Here is a 25,715-nt window from a genome sequence, read left to right on the forward strand (position 1 = left end):
TCTAAAGTGTGCCAGATATCTTTCAACCAATAAAATGTGTTTCCTTACGCTGAAATGCTTAATCTACAAGCGATTCCTACATGTTGAGAGCCAAAATGATTTTAAACAAGTAAGGGAACAGTTACAAATACAAGATTTTCCAGTTTTTGACACATCCCTTAAGTTATAAAGGTACCCTACATTTTGTTAACGTTTAGATGTCAAGCTTCTGAGACATTTTAACTGTCACTAATACCATGGTTTAGATTTTGTAAATAAAATCTGTGTGTGGTGCATAGCAGCATGCAGCACCTCAAGTTTCATGCTGGGCATATCAAATAATTTAAAAGGAAAAACTTCTGAAGTCCTCTACCAGAATGATCACAGCTTTCCGAAGAGGGTAAGATACAATAGGTGCCTGTAATGGGCGATTTGTGGCCATGGCTTTGGAAGGCCAATTTAATTTTCGAGACAGAATATCATACTACTTGATTTTTTCACAATTCTAATAGCACACAAAGTCAACTGCATTGTTAGTCCATCCGAAAACACAATCTGCTGCAGATTGATGAATTCTGTGAAGGAATACCTGAAATGCAACAGATGAAACATGTTATTGTTCAATACCTCATCTAAACTGTTGTCATCATGTTTTGAGGTGGATTTTCTCATGTCATCGATCTGGATTCATAACTAGAATTTCAGATCTGATACAAGGGTGCATGCTGCTCCAACACACGTTACTGAAGTGCTACCTACCATTCCAGAAACTTCCCTCCTTCTTATGCTATTATTTCTTACTGACAGGAATTATGTATTTCCCTTAAAGAATTAGAAGGTTTGGATTGCAATTCCTGTCATCATTGCCCTCTTATCCATGTAAAATGCTGAAGTCTTTCAGTGGAAAAGTTAAATGGCAAGAACACAAACAAATAAAGAAATCAAAAAAGCAAGGATACACAAACAGAACAAATGAATCCAGAATTTTAAATTTAATAAGCCTGTGTAACACTAACAGTAGCAAATGGCTGTATCTTCACTGTTTCGGAAAAAAAAATAAATCATCCCATAATTAGTAACAGTATGTAATATAAAATGTTAAATCTCACACTATTCCTGCCAGTGCGATATCTCTGAACACTACCAGCAGAAAAAAAAAGAAAAAAAAAAAAAAAAAACCAACAACACTAAGACAAAATTCTGCTTTGCATATAAGTTGCAGGATCGGCTGAGGCTACCTGAACCTTTGGCCTGATTTACATAGCCCCTGAATGAGTACGAACTGTCCTAATTCATAATATTGATGTATTGTTCCTCTGGGACAAAATACATATTGAAAGATCAGCATAAAATGAATCCGAGCTCACTGACACCGACATATGTGCCAAGACAAGGGTCAAGAGATAAAGGATCTGGCTCTGCCAGACTCTCATTAGCCACAAGTTCCTTTCCACAGGGCATTTTTCCATCAAGCAATTATCACCACATTCTTTGTGCAAAAAGCTCAATATATGATTTACTGAAGAAATTTTAAAAACAAGAAAGCAGCACTGGCAAAAAGTTTAAAAATTACAGTGCTGCTAGTAGGCTCAGAAGAAGGAAATGATTATAGCTACTTGAGTTTTAATGTCACATACAACTATTTAAGGGCAATATCTAAAAAAAATAAATCACTTTTACTTTCTTCATGCTGTGGAAGAAAATGTTATACTCGGAGCAAACATTCACCTATAATTCTCATTCACCAATTTTTGAGGAAAAAGTCTTCCTTGAAACTATCTACAAGAATAGCACAAGCAAGGTAGAAAATGTAACAGACTAAACAAAAATTGAACCAACTCATGAATAGCTCAAAACATACTCTGTGTTCCTTTCACCTCTACTCATTCACACTGCTACCTTCCCCAAAAGTAAAACGTACTATAAATCAGAATCTGTAAATACTTTAGGGCCCAATTCTATTCTGCTTAAATGAATCACAGAATCACCCTAGGTTGGAAGAGCCCTCCAAGATCACCTAGTCCAACCTCTGACCCAACACCAACCAGTCCTCCTCCACTAAGCCATATCCCTAAGCTCTACATCTAAACGTCTTTTAAAGACCTCCAGGGATGGTGACTCCACTGCTTCCCTGGGCAGCCCGTTCCAATGCCTAAAAACCCTTTCGGTAAAGAAGTTCTTTCTAATATCCAACCTAAACCTCCACTAATCCAATTTTAGCCCATTCCTCTCCCACCCCCAAAAAAAAAGAAGCACTGACATAACCCCTGAGAATCGGCAAGAGCTGTTTATTGCTGGGACATCTTGCAGGCAAACCTGCGGGATGTCTGTGGTGTTTGGTGGCTCCAAGCTAACGCTTGTGATGGAGCCTGAGCAACAAGTAGGGGGCTCGCCGGGCACTCCTGTGATGTTGCTGGTGCTCTCGGATGACAGAGCACAAAGACGTGCCGCAGTAGCCCCAGGTCTCTTCTGGCCAAGGTGGACCCACTTCCATCCCTTCTTCCACATCTGGTGGATCCAGCTCCATGGGCTCTGTGGTGTTGGGCAAAAGGCTAAGCCAGTCCTTGCCTGGGACTGCCCAGACAGGATGCCTTCCGTCCGGAATGTTCTCAGGCCACAGGGCCAAACCAGGGTGTCGCCCAGTCCCATGCCTCGGTCGTATGCCACCGTCGAGTTGATTTTCATGCATGGGTCTGATGGTGCCATCTGGTTTACAGCCAGTGCTGGGTCCCGCACCATGCTCCAGACCATGGGCACACCTCTGCTCCCCGCAGCTGTCTGTCTCATGCTCCCACCTTTGCCCCACGTCACCGTTGCTCCTGTGGTAAGGCCCAGGCCCCCTGTCGCTGGGTGTCTGAGGGGCTGGTCTGTTGCCCGCATCATTGCGGTGTCACTGGTACCTCCTGTACCTGTCTGTAGGCTGGACGCCAGAGGTCCCTCGGGCACTGGTGTCTCTTGTGCCATCGGTGCTATCCCTGTGCCCACGACACCTCTCCTTCTGCTCAGGTGCGCTCCTTCTTGGTGCCTCAGCAGACCGCATGGCTGTCCTTGCACACCAAGAGACCTGCTGCTTGCCTGGCTCTCCCAGTCTCCTTCCTGCCGCACGAGCTGGCAGTCAGAGGGCCGAGATGCTCAGTGAGTGGTGGGCCAGCTGCAGGGGGCCTGTTCTATAGGGCCCGCAGCAAAGGCTAGGCAGTGGTGGCCACTGAGACCTCAACAAGCCTCTGCGATGGAGCGGCCCACGCATGGCCAAAGGCGACTGTGTTGGGAGCAGCCTGGAAGATGCCCTCACGTGGGCAAGGAGGAGGTTGGGGGGGCTGAGGGCCCCTTTTCTGGGGCTGGCTCCCCGGGGCCATTTGGCTTGCCAGAGAGAAAGGCTGCCCCTCGGCCATGGGGACTGCCCTGCACCTCCCATCCTGTGCCCTGGTTCCAATAATACCAACATACTCAAGAATGTGTAGGCAGTTTTAAGACGAGTAAATAAATAAATTCATCTTCTGGAGACTGCTACACGTGATCCAAATCTGTGTTCTACTGTGTGTGTTTTGCTTTGGCAGATTATAGTTAAATCTTAAACTATTTCTCTTATTGTGTCACATCTTTCTATCCTACCTAAAAAGAAACCATGGCAGCTTCATTGGTTCTGCTTGATCAAGAAACCCATCATACGCTTCTTGACAACTGGATGTTGTTTCATTTTTTCTTCCTACGTAAAGCTAGGAAAGATGCACAGTGCATGTTTCTCTGCTGACCAGCTAGTGCTTACTATAAGTGTCACTCTACAACAGCCCTGAGGCCATCTGCTTTGGAAAGGCAATCCAAGGCACTCGGTAACTGGGACCATGCTGAAGTTTACTTCAGGGTCAGAACCCGAAACCAAAGCTTGTAAATGCAGATACTTGTGATTAGGTTTATAATGTTTAGTTGATAAATACATGCTTACTATCATCCTACTTGTCACTGTTAACAGAGGTACAGCTCTGCATTATCAGCTGAACACAATTTCCTTGATGAAACCCATACAGATGCCCACACACAGAGAGCTGAACAGGTTTTCATACACTTCATTCTCTCATGTGACTTCAGACCTTTCAGCTTTAAAAGGAAGGGAAAAAAATCACAAGTACACCTCTGAGCATAAAGCAAGCCACAAAGACATTTTAAACTTTGCTTTGGTTTGCTGCAGACAGAAGGTTAATTACTTTGTAACACAGGCATAACTGATCCTAGAAATATTTTTTCCACTGGCCAAGTCACAGAATAGCTGAGGTTGGAATGAACCTCTGGAGATCACCTAATCCAACCTCCCTGCTCAAAGCAGGGTCAGCTACAGAAGTCTTCCCAGGACTACATCCAGTAAGGTTTAAATCATCTTCAAAGATGAAAGTTGCCCACAGATTCATCGGGGGACTTATTCCAGTGTTCAACCATCCTCACAGAAAAACAAAAACAAGCCCCACCACTTTTAGACACCCCTGCCCAAGTCTCAAAAGCAGCAGCACCTCCACAGGGACAGGTGAGCTACAAAAGAAATTGAGATGAGGGCCTTAAAAACAGCTTTCTGACATCTGGAACAGCTTGAGCAGTATGAAAATCCAAAGTCAATTCCTGTCTGCTTAAGCCATCAGGCCATAAGAGAATACTACAACAGTAACAAAATTGTTCTGAGGACTCACATTACAGAAAGCTGTCCCCAAATATTCCCTTTCTTAAAGGCTCTTCACAGATGTTAAACAGAGACTGAAGTGATAGTAAAAGAAACTACTGAAGTTATTTGATTTAGAGCACAGAGAGCAATTTGCTGGATTGCTCTAAGCCATCCCTACCAATCTGAAACCCCAAGTTACTGAAGACTGGCTTTTAATAACCTTTTCCAAGCCCAGTATTTTAAGATAACATTATTATATTACATAGGTATCTTGATAGTATCAGCAAGACAGGACATTCTTAGATGTCTGTTACAGAAAAATAAAGAGTTTATCTGTTACTGAACAGGTTTTATAGTGAACTGTCAACCGCAGGGTATACATTTAAAAAAAAAAAAATAAAACTATGCTATGGACATGAAACAACCTTTTGTTTAAAATGCAAAATCCTACATCAGAAACATGTTTCCATGCAAGCAACTCCAGTGAACAAAGGGACAGGAGATAAAAAAGTTGGGGGAAGACAGTTGAATACTTACCATCATCATCTTTGTTTTCCAGTGGAACACTCCATGCGATTAGGTTCCTTGCTGTACGTCCCTCTTCTGCAACTATTTTCCTCACTTTATCATGGCTATTAGAGCGCTGGAAAGAAGCCTGAAAACAAGAAATACAGGAACAGAAAATGTGTGTGTATGTATATGTATACAGGTACAAATTTTTGTTTTGGTATGTTAATTTCATCCAGTATGTGGTTAAACCGTTCAAAGGGAGTTTGCAGATAACTTATTTTCACTAATTGTTCAAAAAGTACTTGTTTTCACAACCGTATTTCTATCTGATAAGCAGACTGATTCATCAAAATGACATGAATTCCTACCCCATTGCTTGGAATGGGTGTCTACGCCACACTTTCTTTTTTTAAGCTCCTTTTAACTCATCATCAATTCCATAAGAACATCACAGCAGACTTTAAAATGCTTTGTTTACCTTGAGTTAAATAGAACTAATTAATCTAGAAAAAAGCTGCATAGTACCAAAATACATGTGCTAGATGACTGAAAAGAGCCTGAAGACAGACACAGGATTTATCAGAACCATCTAAAATAAAATAAAATACACTTCTATTTCAGAGAAGACAAGAACCTAGAAAGTATTTCCTGGCAACTACAGTCAGCTGTTTTTACTAGAAAGCTGCAGCGATTCACAGAAAGTGAGAGGCGCTGAGGATGAACTTTGCTTACCTAGGAAACACGTTCTTTGCACTTGAAAAAGATACTATCACAAGATCCTTGAAACCAAACATGTTAAGAAATACTTGTACCAGCTGACAGATACCAACTAGACAAAATCTTGCCTCTTCTAGACTGCATCAAGTTATTCCTCAGAAATTAATCCAAGCTATTAAAATAATTTAAATTAAGCCAAGCTATATACCATAATGTGAAGTCTATACACAGTGATAGCACAAAGCCACTGAGCAAGGTATCTTTAACCCTGACAAACTTACATAGATCTGAATGTTATTTTACACACTAACAGACTGATTTTATACTAGTCAGAAGACGCATTCCTCTTTTCACTCTTACCATCATATGACTCAAGCCTGCAAGCACTTTGTTACGCACGTGCACTAGTGCATCTTTGAAAGAAAATGCCGTAAAAATGAATATAGCAGATGAGTAGTTATAATTTATCAGGATGGTAGAAAATGCAATAGAAACAAAAAGCTACTTTTACTTGAATGCTTATATAGCAATGGTAGGCTAAGTTTCTCTCATTCAGATGCCCTCAATTGCTCCTTTTAAAGCTGCAGTGTGCCACCTAGTGCCCCACTGAGCCACCTTGAGTTATTACTATGTAATAATAGAAAAAACACAGCAGAACTATTAAGTGGACTTTTGAAAAAGGTGATGAATAAAAAAGCAAATTTTATGGTTTGATCCAAAGAAACTCAAGCAAAGCACATGAATAAACCAGATCTACACTACATTGGTTCTAGTCTATTCTTGTTCTATCTAACTGCCTGTTCTCACTAGGAAATTTTAGTAAGTGACCATTTCTTTGAATCATGTTTATTTGGGGTTTTTATTCCCTTGTTGCTTAACAAGAAACTTTTCATCATCAGAGAGTTAAAGACTCACAAATGTCACTTAACTATTTTAAAATCAGCTTAACTACTGTATAAATCCCTGATATAAATACCTATGGTACCTTCACAACTGAGTCAAATAATTTTGATTTATCTTAACTGTCTCTGAAATGCACCTGTCTTAAAACAAAATAAGAATGTTCAACCTGCATTTTGCATTAATTTATCCTCAAGTAAGAAAAAATCACTCTCCTTACCTGGAAGTAGAGCTAATCTATAGCATCCTGCTGCTAAAAATGGAGTAAATATACATATAAATCTTTCCTCATTTACTGGATCTTTTGAATCCTCCACCAGCAGGCAACATTCACTCTGCATGATCTCTACAGCTTTCCTACATAAAACTACTCATTCTTGACATACACAGGGAATTTGAAACCATTTGAATTTTCTCTTCTTTCCCATTATTTTTACAGTTATTTTCCATTCCATTCTCCATCGGTCCTCCCATCTTCCAAGCTTATTACTTCTACCCCTTTAGTCTTCTTTCACACATTTTCCGCATCTCAGACTTCAAGTTTTCTGAATCTGAGCGCCCAGGGTTTTGTTTTCAAGACTGTCTCCAACAGATTCACATCTTTCTTTGAGACACTATGTCCAAAAGCAGATACTAGTACTTCAGTGAGGACTTTTTCAGTACTAAAAACTGTGCATAGATTATTCACATCTTACAGCTGGTACTCCCATTTCAACATCTCACAATGACAGTTTTTAATTTTTGCCATATATTATCTTTTCATTATTTATGATATAATAACAACAGGTATGTATAGCATACTATTACAGTAGCTAAATGACTTACCATCATGTTATAGCCTTCCTCCATGTCAACGGGCTCATTTATTACGTTTTTGGATGACCCCATTGAGTTTTCATATCTGTGTCAAAATAAATACATTTGATCAATTTTACTTAAACCATCTATGAAATTAATTTTAGCTTCTTAGCAGCATTTATGTCAAGGACATCTAACGAACATTTCAACATTTTCAGAGGACAGTTATTATAGAGTATTTGCATAACTCCTTAATAAAAACAGCCCAAGAAGAAAATTAGAAGAGAACAGTCCTATAGAAAAAATATATGCACATGTAGTAAGATAGTAAACAGTACAATGAATGTTATGGGGCTCCAAAACAAATCACTGCACAGACTGCTAAAGAATAGTGGAAGGCAACAGTGATCTTTCCCGTGACAGAGGACTGAGCAAACTATTTATAGGTTCAAAAAGAAAAGTGAATCAGAGATACTAAAAATTCATAACAGATAATTAGCAGTGAAGCAAAGTAAATCCAAAAACTTCTGTTCTCAAAAAAAAAAAAAAAGAAAAAAAAAGTGACAGTTCCTATAGAAGTTAATTATGATCAAGTATTATTTAATGCAGTATTGAACTAGGGAACCACTGCCAAAAATGGAGAAGTACACTGGATTAAATGTTTATAGGTTTATCAAAAAAATCCACAATTGCTGTAACAATGCTAAAATAAAACTAAATCCTTGGCTTCAGGGTGGAAATAAATCCCAGCCAGCTTCTGATTAGTGCAAAAACTCTCCTGCAACAGTCCTTACACATTCTTAACATTCAGATGCTAAACAGAAGTTAAAAGCACTTCTGAAGTTCCAGAAATTAGATCAGAGAACAAGATTAACCTTTTGCCAGATCCCACGGGAGATTTTGTTATCGGTTATTATTGGTACTGCCCTAACCGGGATGTTCCCTCGCTCTCAGATTACAGCTTCCACCCCACGTTGCTGAGTTTTCTGAAAAGCCAACAGCCAAAACCCATGCCCACAAACAACCAGCTGTTACGGTTTGCACTTGTTTGCATGCCTTAAGACAACCTCCTGAGCCTAAGAAAACACTGAAATAATCCACACTTGGTTGAAGGAAGCTGAGTTCTTGAAAACAAGGTCCCGCTGTATTTCAGCATTACTTAGGGCATGAGAAGCAAAAGGAGCCTTCAGCCCCGAGACGTCTCAGCAAGCCGCTTGTGACCACCACGCTTCACTCGATTATAATCGGGGTGTAATAAAAGCTGGCACAGCAAGGTACGTATTGAAAGGGAAAAGTCGGGCCCCACATAAACTTCCCGGGAGTGCAGGACACAGGGATCTGTTAGGAGGAACGTGCGCAGAGAGGGGAGAAGCTGGCAGCCAGCGCGCTGCAGGTTTACTGGCACATCAGGCTGCGCAGCGGGGCTTTCCCTCAGCCTGTGGAAACACTCGGCCCACCTGGGGCCCCCCCCTCAGCCCGGGCAGCCCCCGGGCCTCCCCTCAGGCCGCAGCCCGGGGCAGGGGCCGGGCCCCTCGCCGCAGGGCCTGGGCGCTCCCTCAGCGCGGCGCCCCCCGGGCCCGGGCCGCCTCGGGCCGGCCGCCCCCTCAGGGGCTCCGCGGTTGCCCATAGCAACGGGCCCCGGGGGGGGGGGGGGCTGGCCCGCCGCCATCTTGCCCCGCCGCCGCGCCCCTCCCCGGCCCGGCCGCGCGCTGGGGCACTCACGCTCTCCGCCGCGCCGCGCCGTCCCGCCGCGGTGACGTCATCGCCGCCCGCCGCCTGGCCGCCCGCCCGCCCGCCGCCCTGCGCGGCCCGGGCCCCCCCCCACCAGACAGACACACACGCACACCCCGCTGCTGCCGCCCGCGCATGCGCCGTTCGCGCCGGTGAAGGCATTGCCCGCACCTGGCTGCCCGCACCTGGCTGCCCTCAGCCCGTCAGGGAGCGCCGAGGGGCGGCGGTGCCGAGTGCCTCAGCGCCGAGCCCGCTCCTCCTGGGGGACCGGAGAAGCAAATTTGCGGGCGTTAATAAATAATTACGTACATACCCTGCGCGTATAGGCAGCGCAGTGAGATTGCGCCCTGGGGTTTGGCACTGCTGGGGCACCGGGCTTGAAGGCGCAGGGGGTGCGGGTCTTCTGAGAGCCGGGGCCTGGGCAAGCGGGCTCGTGAGGAAACGTCGGACAAGGGCACTGTTTAGCCAAAAGGGAAGGCAAACGGGGAGCGATAGGAGTGCCCAACATGTAAAAGTATGGTTAGGAATGATCCGTTTCCTAGGGGATAGCAACGATAAGTAAGAGGCTGAAATTCTACCCAGGACGATTCCGGTTTCCATGTGTAAAACAGTAACGATAGCTCAAGCATTGGTATGGATTGCACGGGAAATCACACGTGCCTCAGCTGCGGTCACAAATAGCACAACCACCTCTCAGGAATGATGCACATAACTCTGGTCCTGCGCTGAGAGCTGAGCCAGATGGCCTCTGGAGGTCCCAGCCCAGCCCTGACGCTGTCCTTCGATAACAAGCTCGTTTATTGTGCCCAGGCAGCTGTCTGAGTGTCCCCAGCTGCCTCTTTGGGCTCCTGTAGCTGAGCTCAGCACCATGGTACAGGGCTTCAGAAGCCTGTGACAAATCCTGGTACCCTGATTTGATGCCAAATCAGATACTGCATCAGAAGTGTCCTTTCATAACCTATTTCTTCACATATTAATAACTGCACTAAGTGCAAAGAAGTAGAAAAATAGGTCTGTAAAGTCTGCAGAGTCTAAAATACTTCAGGATAATTTGTGAAGGAGTTATTAATAATTAGAATGCTCACAATGTTGTATTTGGGTACTACTGAAGCAAATGATGGCCATTTTGAAATCCAAGCACATGGCACTTAAACACAATTGTCTTTAATTTGTTGCTCAGGTTGGTTTTTCCCTTACCTAAATTCACCTGTCAAAAGCCAGCAACTTTTAAAATGGAAGATGGAGGGATAATCTCTGCATGCAGCTCTTAGATACTCTTCACTGTCTTACATACAGCTTATAATGTTTACCTGTGATGAAAACAAAATTAGGATATGTCAAAATTGAAAACTGTCTGAATTCACTACTGTGAATACACTTATTCTGAAAGAGTATAAATGACTTCCATTAAAGAAAATCACAGCTTATGCAAGTTGAGTAGTGCTTTATAAAATTAAAATGTAGAAGTGTAAAAAAACCGTAGCGAACATGAGGCAGATAGCTTCACCTGCAGGAAACAGCTGTTAAGGAATGGCACTTTCAATTGCTGGACAACTGCTCTCATGCTGACAGTTTAAGAGGAACAGATTTATATTTGCTGATGTTTTAGAGAAGTGGTATCATGGCTTCAGTCAAGTCATTAGAAGGAGGCACAAATGAGCCAATGTATTGGAAATCTGTGTTGAATGTGATCTTCTAACATTAATTCGTTTGTGATTGAAAAAGTAGCTCCAAACAGATTTGTGAAAGACTATATGCAATTTGGCTAGAGGAGAGATTTGTCAGAAAGTTCAGCACATAAAAAGCTTTTTGTTTGACATGACTTGCATTCTGTTTTTAAAATAGCATCACTAATACTCGCTTTTTATTTGCAAGTTACAATAGCAATGCATTTGCTATGCACTTGGTTAAAAATATCGAGAGAATGTAAGGCCCTCTTTCATTTTCTTACATCCTTACCAGAACAATCTCGTATTTATGATATGATTGGGTAACTGAGTGCTAGGAAGTGTCTGGACTGCATTTTGACACAGGCAAACTATGGAGTGAAGAATATGATTTTCTATGCTGTCCTTCTTGCTGAGCTTCAGCAAGTGGTGGTTGGGTGTTAGTTGGTTTTTTTTTTTTTGTTTGGCTGGTTGGTTTTGCTTGCTATATTATTCCAGCTATTCTTATTTCCTGCTGCTATCTTCAGTCATCTTGGCATGTGAACATATTGTTAATAAACTAATAAACTTGCTCTTTGCACATCCATATTGAATTTGCTCTTTGGAGGCTATTACAGCTGTTTAGGCACAGATATGTATAATCTGATATGTATAATCTGTATAATCTTTCAAGCCTTAAGATATGCAGTAAAGAATTTTTCTGGAGTGTTAGTAATGCACTGAACAAAGAAGACAAAGTATCTTCAGTACTATTTTTGGAAATCAATCAAATCTTATTTTTGTTTTGATTGCTTATATGATTTGCTTTATCTACACAAACCACAAGCAGCCTGACTTCACTCACACTTTGTATATATGATTTCCATAAATACTGACAGGAAATTTGACATCTACACCAATAAAGCATATTAGACTTAAGTCACTATTATTTATTTATTTATTTTTTAAATGGAGAGACATTTCTTATATGGTCAGGAAATTGCAGTAACACATTTACTGATTTATTACAATATTGTAGTCTCACATCTCCCAAATGAAGTGTCTTAGCTCTTTGCAGTTAATAGAATTTGAGGTTAACCAGGGAGCAGTACATCGCCGTCATCACCGAGGATGAGGGACAGTACACCAGACAAAGCTCCATTAATTGAGGGCTCTACTTGAACACCTTACCAGCTCCCTTTCTGGAATTCCAGATAAGCTGGTGTCACTTCTTTCTATTTGAAAGAGGACTTCCAGAAATAGACTAATCTTGAAAGGAGAAGTAACAAATCCAACATCAACCTTATGCAAATCTCAATTAAACCACTGAGAGTGATTAATTTGACCTCAGTGGGCTCTGGATCTGAGCAAGCCCAATTTCATGTGACATCTCTCGGTTACAACATTCCTGCAGAGCCCCCCTGATCATTTACTGGACATAATTTTAGTTTGCTTGAGTGGTAAATGAGCTTCAATTTATTTTACAGCTTTTCTTTCTATTACCTGTGCCGAACAGTTATGACCATCTGTATTGACCCACCTTGCTAACTCATTTATAACGCACTTTTCCCTTTGTGCTGTGTGACGGTCAGCTCAGGCCCACACCAGGAGCAAGCTTTCTCCCTCTCTGAGAGCAAACTTCCACGCTGCCGGCTTCTCGATGACCTTCACTGCGGCACGGCTGGCTTAAAACAGCCCCGAGCTCTGACAAAACTCACCCCGGCCTGCCAGGCTTGGCTGATGCCTGAGCCGAACCACTTTCTGGAAGTGAGAAACCGCCGACCTATGCTGACAGCACTTGGTACCTTCCGCTGCCGCGGCACCACGGCACGCCTGGGAGGCAGAGGCAGGACCAAACTTCGCGGCCCCGGCCCCGGCCCCGGCCCCGCGACGTGCCCGACCCCACAGCCGGCACCGCGCCTCGCCTCGCCCCCGGGCCGGCCGCTCCCAGCCCGGCCCGGCCCCCAGCCGGGGGCAGGCGGCGCCCCGGAGCCCCCCGCGGCCCCTTCCCTTCCTTTCCCCTTTCCCCGCCCCTCGCCGCGGGTCCCCTCGGCTCGGCGGCGGGCGCGATGCGGCGGCGGCCGCTGCTGGCGCTGGGCCTGGCCCTGTGGGCGCTGGGCGCGGCGCTCGGCCAGCACCGAGCCGACTACGACCGGGAGGCGCTGCTCGGAGGGCAGGTGGGCGGCGGGCAGGGGGCGGCGGGCGGCGGGCGGGGGCCGGAGCGGCCTCGGCGGCGGCTTCACGGCGGTTCCCTCGCCCGCAGGAGGAGGCGGAGGAGTACGCGCGGCTCAGCCCGGAAGAGCAGCAGCGGCGGCTGCGGGCCATCGTCAGGAGGATCGATGCGGACGGCGACGGGCTGCTCAGCAAGGGTAGGGCGGGGGGCTGCGGGCTGCGGGCTGCGGGCTGCGGGGCGGGGGTCGTGCCCAGGCGGGGGGCCCGGCGCTGGGCCTCGCGGCAGGCAGCGGGACCTCTCTGCATAGGGAATCGCCGCGAGAAGTGTGTCAGAAATGCCAGGAAAAAAAAAAAAAAGGGATATCTCAGTCCCCAAGGATTCTGTTTCCCATGACACAAGCGGCGAGGGCCATGGACAGCAGGCAGGAGAGCCCTTCCCACCTTCCACAGCACCAGTTTTGTAGCTGCACCTCTCCCTCACGCCTCTGAACCCCCCTGGAATCAAGTGCTTTTTGAAATCCTTTTTGTACAACTCACAGAGCAAGGCAAGGAGGTGAAGAAGGTACCTGCAGCCATAACATTGAATGCACACGCTTGAACAGCTGCTAACACGGAGCCACGCTGTGGGATCATACGTGCTTTCCATCACAATATAGCATCAAATGTCATTTCCCAGACAAAGGTTTTACTAAACTAGTAAATTCAGGCACCATCACAACACTTTCTTCATCTGATTGTCAAACTCATTATAAAAATGTCTCTTTGTTCTGCTGGAGCTTAACAAAAAAAAACCATAAGTGTCTTGTGAATGTGCACACAGAGCCAACAGAATCCTTGTTCAAACTCCAGAACCGTGATACGTCGTTGACATGATATCAAGCATGCAGTAGGCTTTCTGGGTAGGAGGAAAAAATACAGTTCTAAAGAACTACAGTTCTAAATACAGTTCAACTCTACCTCTTGAATGTCTTCCACTGGATGTGCTGAAATTAATCAGCTGCACACTTAGTTCGGTGTTCCTGTACCTGACTGAGCAGAGGTGAGGTGCTATGTGACTTTGGCAGGGTGGCTAACTTGTAAAATAAACAAGCACTTTGCAACATGAAGGCTCTAGGAGAAGAGGTCTAATATGTTAAAGTGCAGAAATTCCCTCTGTACTCAGTCCTGACAATACATATTATATCTGGTTATGTTCTTAGTGTAATGGAAACTTGCTTTCCCCTCCCTTCCCAAAGGAAAATCACAGTGGAATGCTTTTTTACACTAAGAAAATTAGAAATTGATGGGAATGGTGATTTTTGGATACAAATTTACACTTAGAATTTTCTGTATTCAATTACATTTTCATAAAGCTCTGAAAAGAAAGGTTAAATGATCCTAGAGTTGGGTGGCTTCAGGTTTGAAATGTCCTGGCCACATAATCATTTCAAGCTGACATAAATGCCAGCAGCCACCGAAAGGGGCAGGCTTGCATTGTTCAGGCCTCAGTAAGCCTGAAATAAGGGTAACTTCTCAGCTGAAAACCAAGAATCTTCCTTACGGGATAAGTTCCTAGTTGATCTAGTTTGCTGTGCAGCTGCATGAACACTGCCTGTAATCATTTCTTCCTAACCACTTCCTTTGTGTGTCAGAAGGATGCGTCACCCTTTTTCTGGCAGCACCAAAATACACCGGAGTGAAGTAACCGTCTAACTCTAGCCTGAGGGAATCAATAGGGAAACAGTATGACAGAAGACAAACTAAAAGATGTAGCTGTAGTCTAATCTCTTGAAAAAAATGCATAGCACAGAGGAAGGCTGTTTAACCAACCTCTTGCCTACATAGCTGCATCTGAATTACAAAGTATATTCTAAACTGAATAGACCTGTGGTATCTTTACAGTTTTTATACTATAGATTATTCTGATTTTTGTTTGTTTGTTTTACTTGATTATTTTCACAGATGAGCTGAGCTCCTGGATACAACAGTCATTTAAACATTATGTCACACAAGAAGCTAAGCAACACTTCCATGACTATGACAAAGATGGTGATGGATTAGTGTCTTGGAAAGAGTACAATTTACAAATGTATGATCGTGTCATTGATTTTGATGAGAACACTGTCCTGGAGGATCAAGAAGAAGAATCATTTCGACAGGTAAAATGTTTCAACACAGGTTTCTGAAAGCTGCTCACAATAGAAAACAATATTTGTTTATTGACAGAACAGGATGGTTAGAGAAACCATAGCAGCTGGCACATATTTTAACACTTTCATTTATCTGAGATAGGGGAGTAATTAATGAAAAGTAGTGGAGTATAAAACTTGCTACCAACAAAACACAAAGACAGAATGAAACTGTACCTCTTGGGTACATTTTGCTAGCTGAGTGGAGTATAAGTCTACTGGCAGTCTTATCACAGAGCAGAGCATCCAGCAAATGTCTTAAAACAAGATGGCAATCTATTAAATTAGGTCCATGGCCTATCCAGTGTTCTGCCTGTAGCTGGGGCCAGTAGCACTGGTGTTGGTCAGCCTCGTACTGTTCTTTTAACCACCTACCTTGCACTGCTTTATCCATTTTTCATTCATTTCTGAAGTACTTGGTGTGGGTGATCAATAATGCCTGCTTTTAAATTTTTCTGTCTGCTGGAGATCCACAGAGAAAGCAATAGTAATTCAAACATTTTTAGCAATCCAACCCTAGTAAATAAAACTGAATGTATAAACAATCAAAGTTACAGATTAATCTCATATATGCAAATAAATACTTAAGAATGAAAGGAAGGAGGCAAGAGGGACAGAGAAGGAAGGACACCACAAATCTCCTATAGTAAAACTTGCTTGTTTTCAAGTTAGACATTTATTAGTAGATGTAAATATTTCCCCAAAAGAGAATAAGTGAGTTATTAGACTATTCTGGCCTGAGTTTTTTTGTGAGAAGGAGTGCTTTGGTGGCTACTTCTAGTAAAGTAGTAGTCTTGAATATAGTGTTGACAGACATTAAGCTGGAATAGACAATAAGCAATGAATTTTACACACTGAAGACAAATCAAACTGTAAAGCTTTGGAGGTCACTTAATTACATAGCTTTTAAATAAAACAAGATTTTGAATGGAACTACCAGTCAAAATCTGGACCCCATGTTTGAGATGTTGCCATTATATTATGCTGAAGAATCATTATGCTGAAGAACTCCTGCTTATTTGTAATTTGTGGTGATTGCTTGCTTGGTTTTCCTACTTTCTGACTTCAACCTATACTGGCAAAAGCAAGACTAGCAGCATTGCACCAGCATCATGTGTCAGCTGTCTTCAGCCGTACTTTTGTAAATTAATGATCCAGCTCTAGTTAAAACGGAAAAGTTGGACTTCGTTACTGATTTAAATTGACATAAAGTAAACATGAATTTACCAGAGGGTGGCAGTCTTGTTCATCACATCTCAAAACACTGAAAACAAACCTCCCCTCAACAGTTCATTTTGCAGTCTAGTACTCTCCCTAGTCAGTCTTTCTGAATTGCGTTCCAGTTTAACTCTTAGCTAAAGTCAGCTTTTCCTTAAACACAATTAATTATTTTGCAGAATAGTTAAGCTCGACACTTTATTTGTTACACATGGTCTGCATGAGTCAGATTAGCCTAACTAAACTGAGAAGATTCAATAAATAGGATAGAAGCTAATAAGTACAGCTTCAAGTGGTTATTTTTAAAGTATTTGTGATCTCTGGTTTGCTGGCCACTGCCTTATCCAGATCAGAGTCATACTGTTAGTACAACACACTCAAACATAGGACTCCAAAATTTTCACAGCTCACATCGCGTGCATTTTGAGTAGAGATTTGTTATCAGTGGTTTGGGTCTTTATTTTGTTTGAAGAGACTATACAGAATGAAACAAGGGCAAAGAAGAAGGGTTTTGAACCTTCAGAATACAGAAGAAGGAAGTGCAAGACATTCAGAACTAGTAACTTGCCTGTTTATTGTGGGTATTTCTCTTTTAAGAAGGCATGTTAATATTTATACTTAAAAGAGGGTACAGAAGTGACTTTGATTTGAAATAAGTTCATATGTAATGGACAGCAGTCTTGTATTAAAGGAATCTACCTCATCCTTCAGCACTTAAAACGGCTTCAGAAAAGGCAGTTTACGTATATGATATTTGAAGACTTTCTTGGAACTGTGAGGAGCCCTTGATGTAAGTGAGATATAGATTCAAAAGGTTAAATGTCCTGAAAATGTAAATGTGAGGATTTGTGATGGCCACCTTAACAGTAATTGTACTCCACTAGGCTAGTTTGGGAATTGGTGACTTGTAGAAGTGGAAGCTTGTCTTTATACATGACTTCCTGGTCTTTTCATCATCTCCCTTTCGTGTTTTTGAAGCCTTGACTGAGAGTGTTTCAAATGTTCCTAACTGAAATGAAGGAAATTTTTATGGGATTCTTAATAAAAACCTTCCCTCAATTAAAAGTGCTATTCTCATTGCTCTGGATGAGCTCTTAGTGAAAATGAAACATCAGTATAATACAAGAAAGTAATGTGAAACAATTAATATTCTAATGAGTTTACAGCTAACTACTATAATGTTTTTCCTTTTCATTAAGCACTCTAACTAAATCTATTTTCTAAGCTTCATTTAAAGGAGAAGAAGCGTTTTGAAAAAGCTAACAGGGATGATGTTCCTGATCTGAATGTGGATGAATTCATTGCTTTTGAACATCCTGAAGAAGTGGAGTATATGACGGTAAGATTTAGGAGGAGGTCTTTATCAGCCTGTGTATATAGAGGCAACATCTTTTTAATGTCCCAGTGCTACAGGAAGTGTGCTTTTGGGCAGCTATGTATATTGCTTTTCCAGACCAAATAAAAAATCAGATGGTATGTTGTGAATTCAGTGCTGGAGTTCGGAAGATGGAGCAGGAGTTCAGTGCTTTTCTTGAAAATTTTTTTCAAGAACTAGTATGTGTCAAGAAGTGGTATTACACAACTACCTTAAAGACTAGGCTGACGTAACTATCTCTAAAATTCTGTTAGGTTAGAAACATATCAGTAAGATTTCAGCTTGAGAAAGTTGCAAGCCTAGTTCAGAGTTCAATTATTGTTAGAGGTATTCACAATAAAGATGTCTTGATGCAGGAAGAAGGTCAAGTGCCAGTTATCTTCACCTTACTTAAAGGGCCACTATGGTCACTTTTCTGGTAAAAACAAAAACAAACAAACAAACAAAAATCAAAACTTTTTGAAACTTTGACTTTTCTGTGCTTGGAGTTTGGGGATTATTATTCAAGCCAGGAGCACTTTGGCATTGTTGATGTGTTTCATCACTGCTGTGACTGTTGGTGTCATTCCAGCTCAATACCCACAGCTGACCCCAGTTAAAAGTACACTGCTGTGTTTCTGCAACAGAGTCTTCAGGTTTGGGTCTCTGATGCTGCAGAGCTAACTGCCAGCAGGAGCTCAGTGCAAACATAGCCTCTGTTTGTGTTGACATAATGCTTAATTATGAACAAACAAGAACAACTACAAGAACAGGCATGCTGGTCACACTGGGAAACAAAGGACCAAGACACAAAACAATTTTTCCATCAACTTCAAAAAGTTACAAAATGCAAAGAAATTAGTACATCAAAAAAGAAATAGGATTATATTTTTGTGTAAATTCATGTGCTTATATAGTTTTGAATTATATTTAAGGATTCCAACTCTACATACACCCAACAGATTTGATTTTCATAAAACCTGACATCCTAAACTCTAAGAATGGATCCATTCTGTGGCACAGGAACCAGTTATTGCACTAGTTCATGTAAAACAGAGAAGCAGATTTGAAATGAAATCTCATTAGTTTAAAGGACATTTACTTTCTTTTACATACTTTCTTGTATTTATTGTTCTAAAATGATTTATTTCTGTTTCTCTTGATTGCAAGACTGATAAATTGATATTTTGCCTTTCGTTTGTATGTATGCAAAAGGACTTTGTCATTCAGGAAGCTTTAGAAGAGCACGATAAAGATGGTGATGGATTTGTCAACCTGGAAGAATTCCTTGGTGATTACAGGAGAGACCCAAGTAAGGAAAGGGTTGGGGGGCAGAAACTGAACAAAAGTTTTTGGAATGGGATGAATTGTACATACCTTCATTTTCAGCTTTTAACACCTCCACCTACAGGTTCCAAGTGACATTTTCCTGTTGGTCAGAATAATTCAATTTCCTGGTACTGTGCCTAGTAGGTCATTATTTCAGTCTGCCCTGCGTGTATTTGGCAGTAGTTTATGCACTGTTCCCCTGTAAGTTACTTCTTTTCCCAAAGACTGAAGCATAATCCTCATCACTAGGTATGTAGATAAAAAAAAGATGCAGTTTTGCTAACTGAACACATCTGGGAAAACAGCCAGCATGAATATAAGGTTAGCCTTTCCTAGTCTTGATCGGCTTAAGGCAGCTGTCAGCCTTGCTGCAGAAGGACTGAAGTTGTGTGTATTTTAAGAGAGGGAGAGGGGAAGTGTAAGGAGTCCCTTCACAGTACCAGGTATTGAAAGCCCATCTGCTTTCGCTTTTTTTTTTTCACTCTTGCCCTTCCTTAAGCTTGCTCTATTCCTGTGTTAACAACAAAAAAAAAGAGAGGTATTTACCTGGTGTTTGTCAATGCTTTTTTAAGTTGTTAATAGATAAATATTTTATACACTGTACTTGACTTGCTACAAGATAGGGCAAAGAACTCTCCTGGTTCCAAAAAGACGAGTGGCTCGATGCACATGAAAAGTCTGCTTGGTCGAAAGGAGTGCAAATTCTGAAACACGGAGATTTTTTTTTTTATATCTTTTTCCTACTTGAACTTTAAAAAAGCCTTTCCAAGCCAGTCTATCTAAAGTTGTTAGAAGGGGATGAAATTATTGTTAGGGTTCTTGCAGTAACAGAAGATAGAACAGCTTTGCTATTAAATATTTTTATCAATGATTCAGAATCATCTGGGACTGTAGAAACTTCTTCAGGTTTTCTCCAAATGACCTTCTTCTGCAGACAGTGTTCTTGCTGCACACTCTAAAATGACTAATAAGCTACAAGGTGGGTCTGGTTTCATAACCGCCTTGTGGCTTTGGGCAGCAGTGTATTGCTGAATTGTGACGTTAAGAATAATTGAGTTGTAAACTAGGTGTTAGAAAGGAAAGAGAGAGACTTAATCTTTTTTCTTTTATAATAAAACCTAATTATTTTGAACTGTTACTTGTTTGCCTGTCATGTCAAATAATTTTGACTTTCATGAGGTTTAGGAAGTCTTACAATCTGTTAATGCTTGTTCACAGTGTTTATTAGTGGTGAACAATCACTGTGAATTGCCTCTTAATTTCTTGAAGAGTTAGAGACAAGTTTAAAAGCTGGTTAGGTTTCAGAGTACAGGGTAAATATTTTCAGAATACAGGGTAAATATAGACCAGGAGTACAAAGAAATACAAGCAGTAAATGGGACTGCTTTGGATATATTCCAGCTATTTTTAGAAAAATTACAAAAAATAAAAACTGTTCTGAGAGCTTACAGTACTGTTCAGAGTCTGTTGAGCCTGCACTAGGTAGGAACTTTGTCCTCTCTGTTAGCTGTCACAAATGACCTCCCTGGCTGTTAAAGCACAGGAACAGACAGTAGAATGTTAAAGTCTTGGTATCGCCTTACAAGTTTCGTAATTGCATACACTGCACAATCCTCGTTCTCTACCTACTTTTAGGACACTTGTTGATTTAAAGCTTTTCCCTACTTTCCTGAATCTGTTAAGTGCTGAGATGACCAGTGACTGAGAACTACAGTATTGCTCATGTTGCTGTCATGGGATACTATTAACATGCTATCTGCAATGTTACTGCTATACAATGGCTATATAATGGGAGAGAGTAATCTTAACCCGGTCAAAGTAAATAATGTCAAATATCTCCATCATCCACTTAACTTTTTCCTATTGGTATGTCAGATGTCCCAATAAGTAGGAAACCATCCATTTGGCAGCACATTTTATACATAGTATGATTTCTCCCCCATTTATTTGATTAATTTTGGTTAACATTAAAATAAACAGCTCAGTTGATGGTAACACGTGACTTTAATGTCCCCTTAGTTCAACTGCAAATTTACAGTCTTTACATTATCTTAGTTTTAAGTTCTGTTTTCATCTATACAAATATTTTAAATGTTTGTGTTTGTTTTTTTTTTTTTTTAACATCCTGGGACTGGTCTGTAAGGTCTCTCTTTGTTTAGTGAAATCGCTTCTATGTTATGAGACTAAATTACATTAATTTGCTTACAAGAAAAGGTGAATGCGTCAGTTTTAAGGAAAAGAGTGGTTTTAAACTTGCTAAATGTTTCTTACTAGCTGCAAGGGAAGATCCAGAATGGATACTTGTTGAGAAGGATCGATTTGTGAATGACTATGACAAGGATAACGATGGGAAACTCAGCCCTCAAGAGCTGTTGTTTTGGATAGTACCTAATAATCAGGGTATTGCACAAGAGGAGGTATGTGTTTTGACTGGTTTAATAATTGCTGTTTAGATTTTATTTAATGCAGCAGAATTCTGGAGGTATCACAGCAAAATGATAGATGAATTCGGATTTACCATATTTTAGTAGTTGAAAATGAATGCTTAGTAGATGTTTGCATATCTTTTTTAGCCCTTTTTTCCAGTTTGACAAAGAATGAAGGTCCCCAGTCTGGATAAGGCAAATGTGATGTCATTTTAAAGTTACAGTAGGTAAAGCTAATGAGGTATACAAATAAAATAGGCAGTTATATAAAGCACAGTTATGAAAACAAAAATGGATCATTCTTCTTCTTACTGATTAAATTGCCTTAATTTGTATAAAAATTGTATAAAAAACCTGTATTTGTGTAAGTATAAGAAAATAGACATACTGTATGATTCAAGGTGCTGTAAAGCAAACTTCAAAATGAGAGTGATAATTGAAATGGTTTAATCAGCAGTAGAATGCCGTAATAGGTTTAAGTAGATTCTCATTTTAGTTGTCTATTTTTTGTAGCACTGAGCATACCAGACCAGCCTATTTTTATGAACGTTAGAGTTGCTGACGGTAGTAGAGAAGGTTTCTGCCTTTCTGCTAGTAACTCCTTATCTTAATTTGTGCAGATCTCTTTCCTTTGCACTGAAGGGTTTTGGTGTTCAGTATGTGAGACACAAACAGGTTCTCCCGTGCCTCCATAATTATTCTTAAAGTTGGGAATCTCTTCAAAATAGATAAAATAGCTCATCTTCTGTGACTGGACAAGTCATTACTGAGCTTCCACCTTCCTGCTATTTCAGCTCTGCTGATTACAGAAAAAGCAGCTTGGTTAGCATGCAGCACTGGCTGCTCACGTACCTAACCTTGTAGGAACCTAAGCTACAAAATTGCTATAGGAGTATTTTTGTAAATGAGCATCTGTAAGCTTTTGTGCAGACTTTTTTTAAACATCTGACTCTTGAGGGTGGTTGGTTCTTATTTCACAGAAAGAATACTGATCTAACTGACATGAGTTCTGTGTGTTATTGAGTCTATACATACCTGTTCTGTTTGGTTGTGTTTTCTTTAATCAGTTCTTCACTATTCATTCAAATTTTAGCTTAAAGCAAGGCCATGGTGTACTAATATCTCAGTTCTACAAGGTTAGGGTTTTTTATTTGTCTTTCTAATGTGCTATTTTTTTCTTCAGTTAATGCAAGGGCTTAGCAAAGTCCCCTATCCTAAAGAGAAGGTGGCATTGACTTGCATCATAAATTGCTGTTTGTTTATATTACAGTTTGATTTTGTCATTTAAAAATGGCTTGAGAAATCTGGTAGTTAAATAACATAAAACAACAGAAAAATACTATGCATTCAGTTTCTAGGAACTGATACATGTTTACCAAGATGTTTTTCTTAATACTCTGTTAGCTTTTGCCATGCAGAGTGTTTTTGAAATCTGTTTGGCTGATGTTACTACCTGTCATTTTCTTCAGCCCTCCTTGCTGATGTAGTCAGCTTAAATGTAAGTAGTATTTCATTTTTAATAAAGCTGCTAAGCAGTCACATTGAGCCAAACCAATCAGAAAAAGCAGAAATGGAAGGACCCTGTAAATCATCATACTTGTAGATATTTAGTAAATAAAAAACCAAAACCATGTAAGACTAGGAACTCTGCTATTTCTCAGTAATAACAGCTGCAATAGAGCTGTTGTGCTAGCTTGGTAGCTTTGAGCTGTGTAATTCTCATGAATAACATACAACTAAAGTATTCCACATTTTTTGTTTCACTGCTGAATTTCCCTCCTTCTATAATACATAAGCAAGCAAAAAATTGAGAACTGTTGTAACTTGCAGTTTCATTTGACATTGTGTTTGTCTTTTTTTTTTTTTTTTTTCCAAAAAGCAAGATTTGACTTTCAGGAAATGAGGGAAATCTTTAATTGCTATCCAAAGTTGATGTTCCTATGCATGGATGACTTACCTCATCTGCTGTTGAAAATACAAAATCTTTTCCATGGTTGACATCAAATACTTTCCAGTTAAGTTTAAACCATGAATTACAGTTATAGAGCTATTTTTGCAAATCATAAATAGATACAGAAACGGTAGCAGAATAGATACCTCCAGAGCTAAAAGTAACAGCACTTAAAGTTTAAAATGAGAGCTGGAAAAACATACCCGGTCAGACAGAGGGTTCATTCAGAGAGAGAGATAACCGTATCTGGTACACACCTATGGAAGAGCATGCTCAATATGAAGACTGCACTGGTTCAAATCTTAGTTGAGGTCATGCACACCAAGGGCCGTAGCTGTTGCTCTGTGGCTGAATGTCCAGAAACAGAAAACACACAGCCTCTAGCTGACCTGCTAAGCTTGAATTTTCTGCAGATCGTATGCTAAAGGTATGTATGACATCAACTAGTAGATTTCAAAGGCTGCTGGTACTTCCAGGAAGACGATCAATCTTTGCTTTTTTAACGCTGTCTTCAGAGTAACACTGCCCTCAAAGTAAAGCAGTGGGTTTGACATTTATTTTTTTGGTTTAGAATTGATGATGAAGTTAGAAATTTGATATTATGACTTTGCCACTGAATAAAAAAGGCAAGGGGAAACAAACTGAGGCAAGAAAGATCCTGTTCTGAACGTTAATGGCATCTAGCTTGTTACAAATAATGGTTTTGTGGCAGGACTCTGACAGTGCCATTCCAAAAATGTATTTATAAACATTCCTACCTATTAACTGTGCACCTGGTGTTCCATTTATTTTAAAGGCTGTTCACCTTATTGAAGAAATGGATTTGAATGATGATAAAAAGCTTTCTGAAGCAGAAATTCTTAAGAACCAGGATTTGTTTCTTAACAGTGAAGCAACGGATTATGGCAGGCAGCTTCATGATGAACGTTTCTACCATGAAGAACTTTAGATTATTTATTTTGTAATCTGTTTTTCTTCCCTTTCTTTCATTTGGAGCTTTTGTTAAATGCACCCACTTTTCAGCTATGTTGCAAGTTTTATGCTGTAATTACAATAGACTAATGTTTGTGTAAATACTTCGCATTCAAAATTAAATTGCCCTCCCACAGACTTCCTTGGGCCTCTTCTAGCCTGCAAAATTAATCTTAAATACTTACTTCCAAAATTATATAGCAATGGGAAAGAAATTACTTAAGGTATTGTACTGTATTGTGAAGAGTTGTGTGACTGTACTTCAACTAAATGGAGAATCTAAATGGTTCTCTGAAAGAATTCAAACCAGAAAATGACACTGCTATATTTTCTACTCAGTTTAATTAGGGAGGAGTTTAGGGAATTTAGGGGAAGATGTTTAGAATCAGTATTAACCGTGTTTTATTTAATACATTTGGAGAAACACTTAGCTTAATGCCTCAATTGTTTAAGAGGTTTCGACTTAATTTTAAATGGTTTCTATGTGTTTTATTGTATTATAATAAAAACTTACTATTTTTACATCTACAGAAAACAATTGTTTTTATGTACAATTCTACAGCATTGGCAGTACAATGGTATTGTACATTGTTAAGATCCTCCTCATTTGTTGGATTAAAACTTAAAATATTCTGTCTTTGTTTTATACATTTATTACGTACTGTGGGTCACCTGTAGCAACTCCTTGAAATGTGAACAATTCGCAGTAGCGTATTTATTTGGGAGTCACTCCTTTTGAATGTAGATCAGAATACCAAGGGCAACTCACATACAACAGTATGTATTCTTTGGCAACATTCTTAAGTTTTATATGCTAAGGACAGCTCCTCGGATCTAGATGTTAAAAATGATTAAAAAAAAAGTAATGCGTGCATTTAGCATTTTCTGGACATGTTTGCAAAAGCAGTGTTGTTTTTTTTTTCTGAAATTTGGGATATATGGAACTCTAAAGCATCAAGACATCACATAATAGTTGTAATGATAACCTCTAAAAGTTAACTTCAGTTGAAAGCTCCACAATTACCATTCATAAAAGTAAGTAATGTCTCATTAAGTGATTATTTGAAATAACCAGGAAGGTTAATGGCATGACAGATTCTGTTTAGGAAAGTTCATATATTCACTTCTCATCTAGAAAGTCACAGCCTCACAGAATAGTTTGTTTAAAATACATTAGCTTTTATTTTATTTTTTTA

General features: G+C 40.6%; 2 protein-coding genes across 4 annotated transcripts in view; one reads left to right on the forward strand and one right to left on the reverse strand.

Annotated features, from left to right (window-relative positions):
- Positions 1-9,315, reverse strand: part of SCAPER (S-phase cyclin A associated protein in the ER) — a 157,812-nt gene extending 148,497 nt beyond the window's left edge. Inside the window, exons 1-3 of one of the 2 annotated variants that reach the window (XM_032194784.1) lie at positions 9,275-9,315; positions 7,580-7,655; positions 5,165-5,282 (exon numbers count right to left, since the gene is read on the reverse strand). In XM_032194784.1, coding sequence (XP_032050675.1) covers positions 5,165-5,282; positions 7,580-7,655; positions 9,275-9,315 — 235 coding nt within the window. Of the gene's footprint in view, positions 1-5,164; positions 5,283-7,579; positions 7,656-8,427; positions 8,914-9,274 lie in introns of those variants that run through there. The other variant, XM_032194785.1, reaches the window with a different exon arrangement.
- A 3,645-nt stretch (positions 9,316-12,960) lies between these two features.
- Positions 12,961-25,409, forward strand: RCN2 (reticulocalbin 2). 2 transcript variants are annotated; one of them, XM_032194786.1, is made up of 7 exons: positions 12,961-13,106; positions 13,193-13,298; positions 15,043-15,239; positions 17,713-17,826; positions 19,057-19,153; positions 21,445-21,587; positions 24,344-25,409. In XM_032194786.1, exons 1-7 carry the CDS (start codon positions 12,999-13,001, stop codon positions 24,494-24,496), a joined length of 918 nt encoding a protein of 305 aa, XP_032050677.1. In that variant the 5' UTR covers positions 12,961-12,998; the 3' UTR covers positions 24,497-25,409. The 2 variants fall into 2 exon arrangements, with proteins under 2 accessions (XP_032050677.1, XP_032050678.1); XM_032194787.1 differs by having other exon boundaries at positions 17,725-17,826.
- Positions 25,410-25,715: the final 306 nt, after the last annotated feature.

Source organism: Aythya fuligula, chromosome 11 (genome assembly GCF_009819795.1).
Source record: "Aythya fuligula isolate bAytFul2 chromosome 11, bAytFul2.pri, whole genome shotgun sequence".
Classification (NCBI taxonomy): domain Eukaryota; kingdom Metazoa; phylum Chordata; class Aves; order Anseriformes; family Anatidae; genus Aythya; species Aythya fuligula.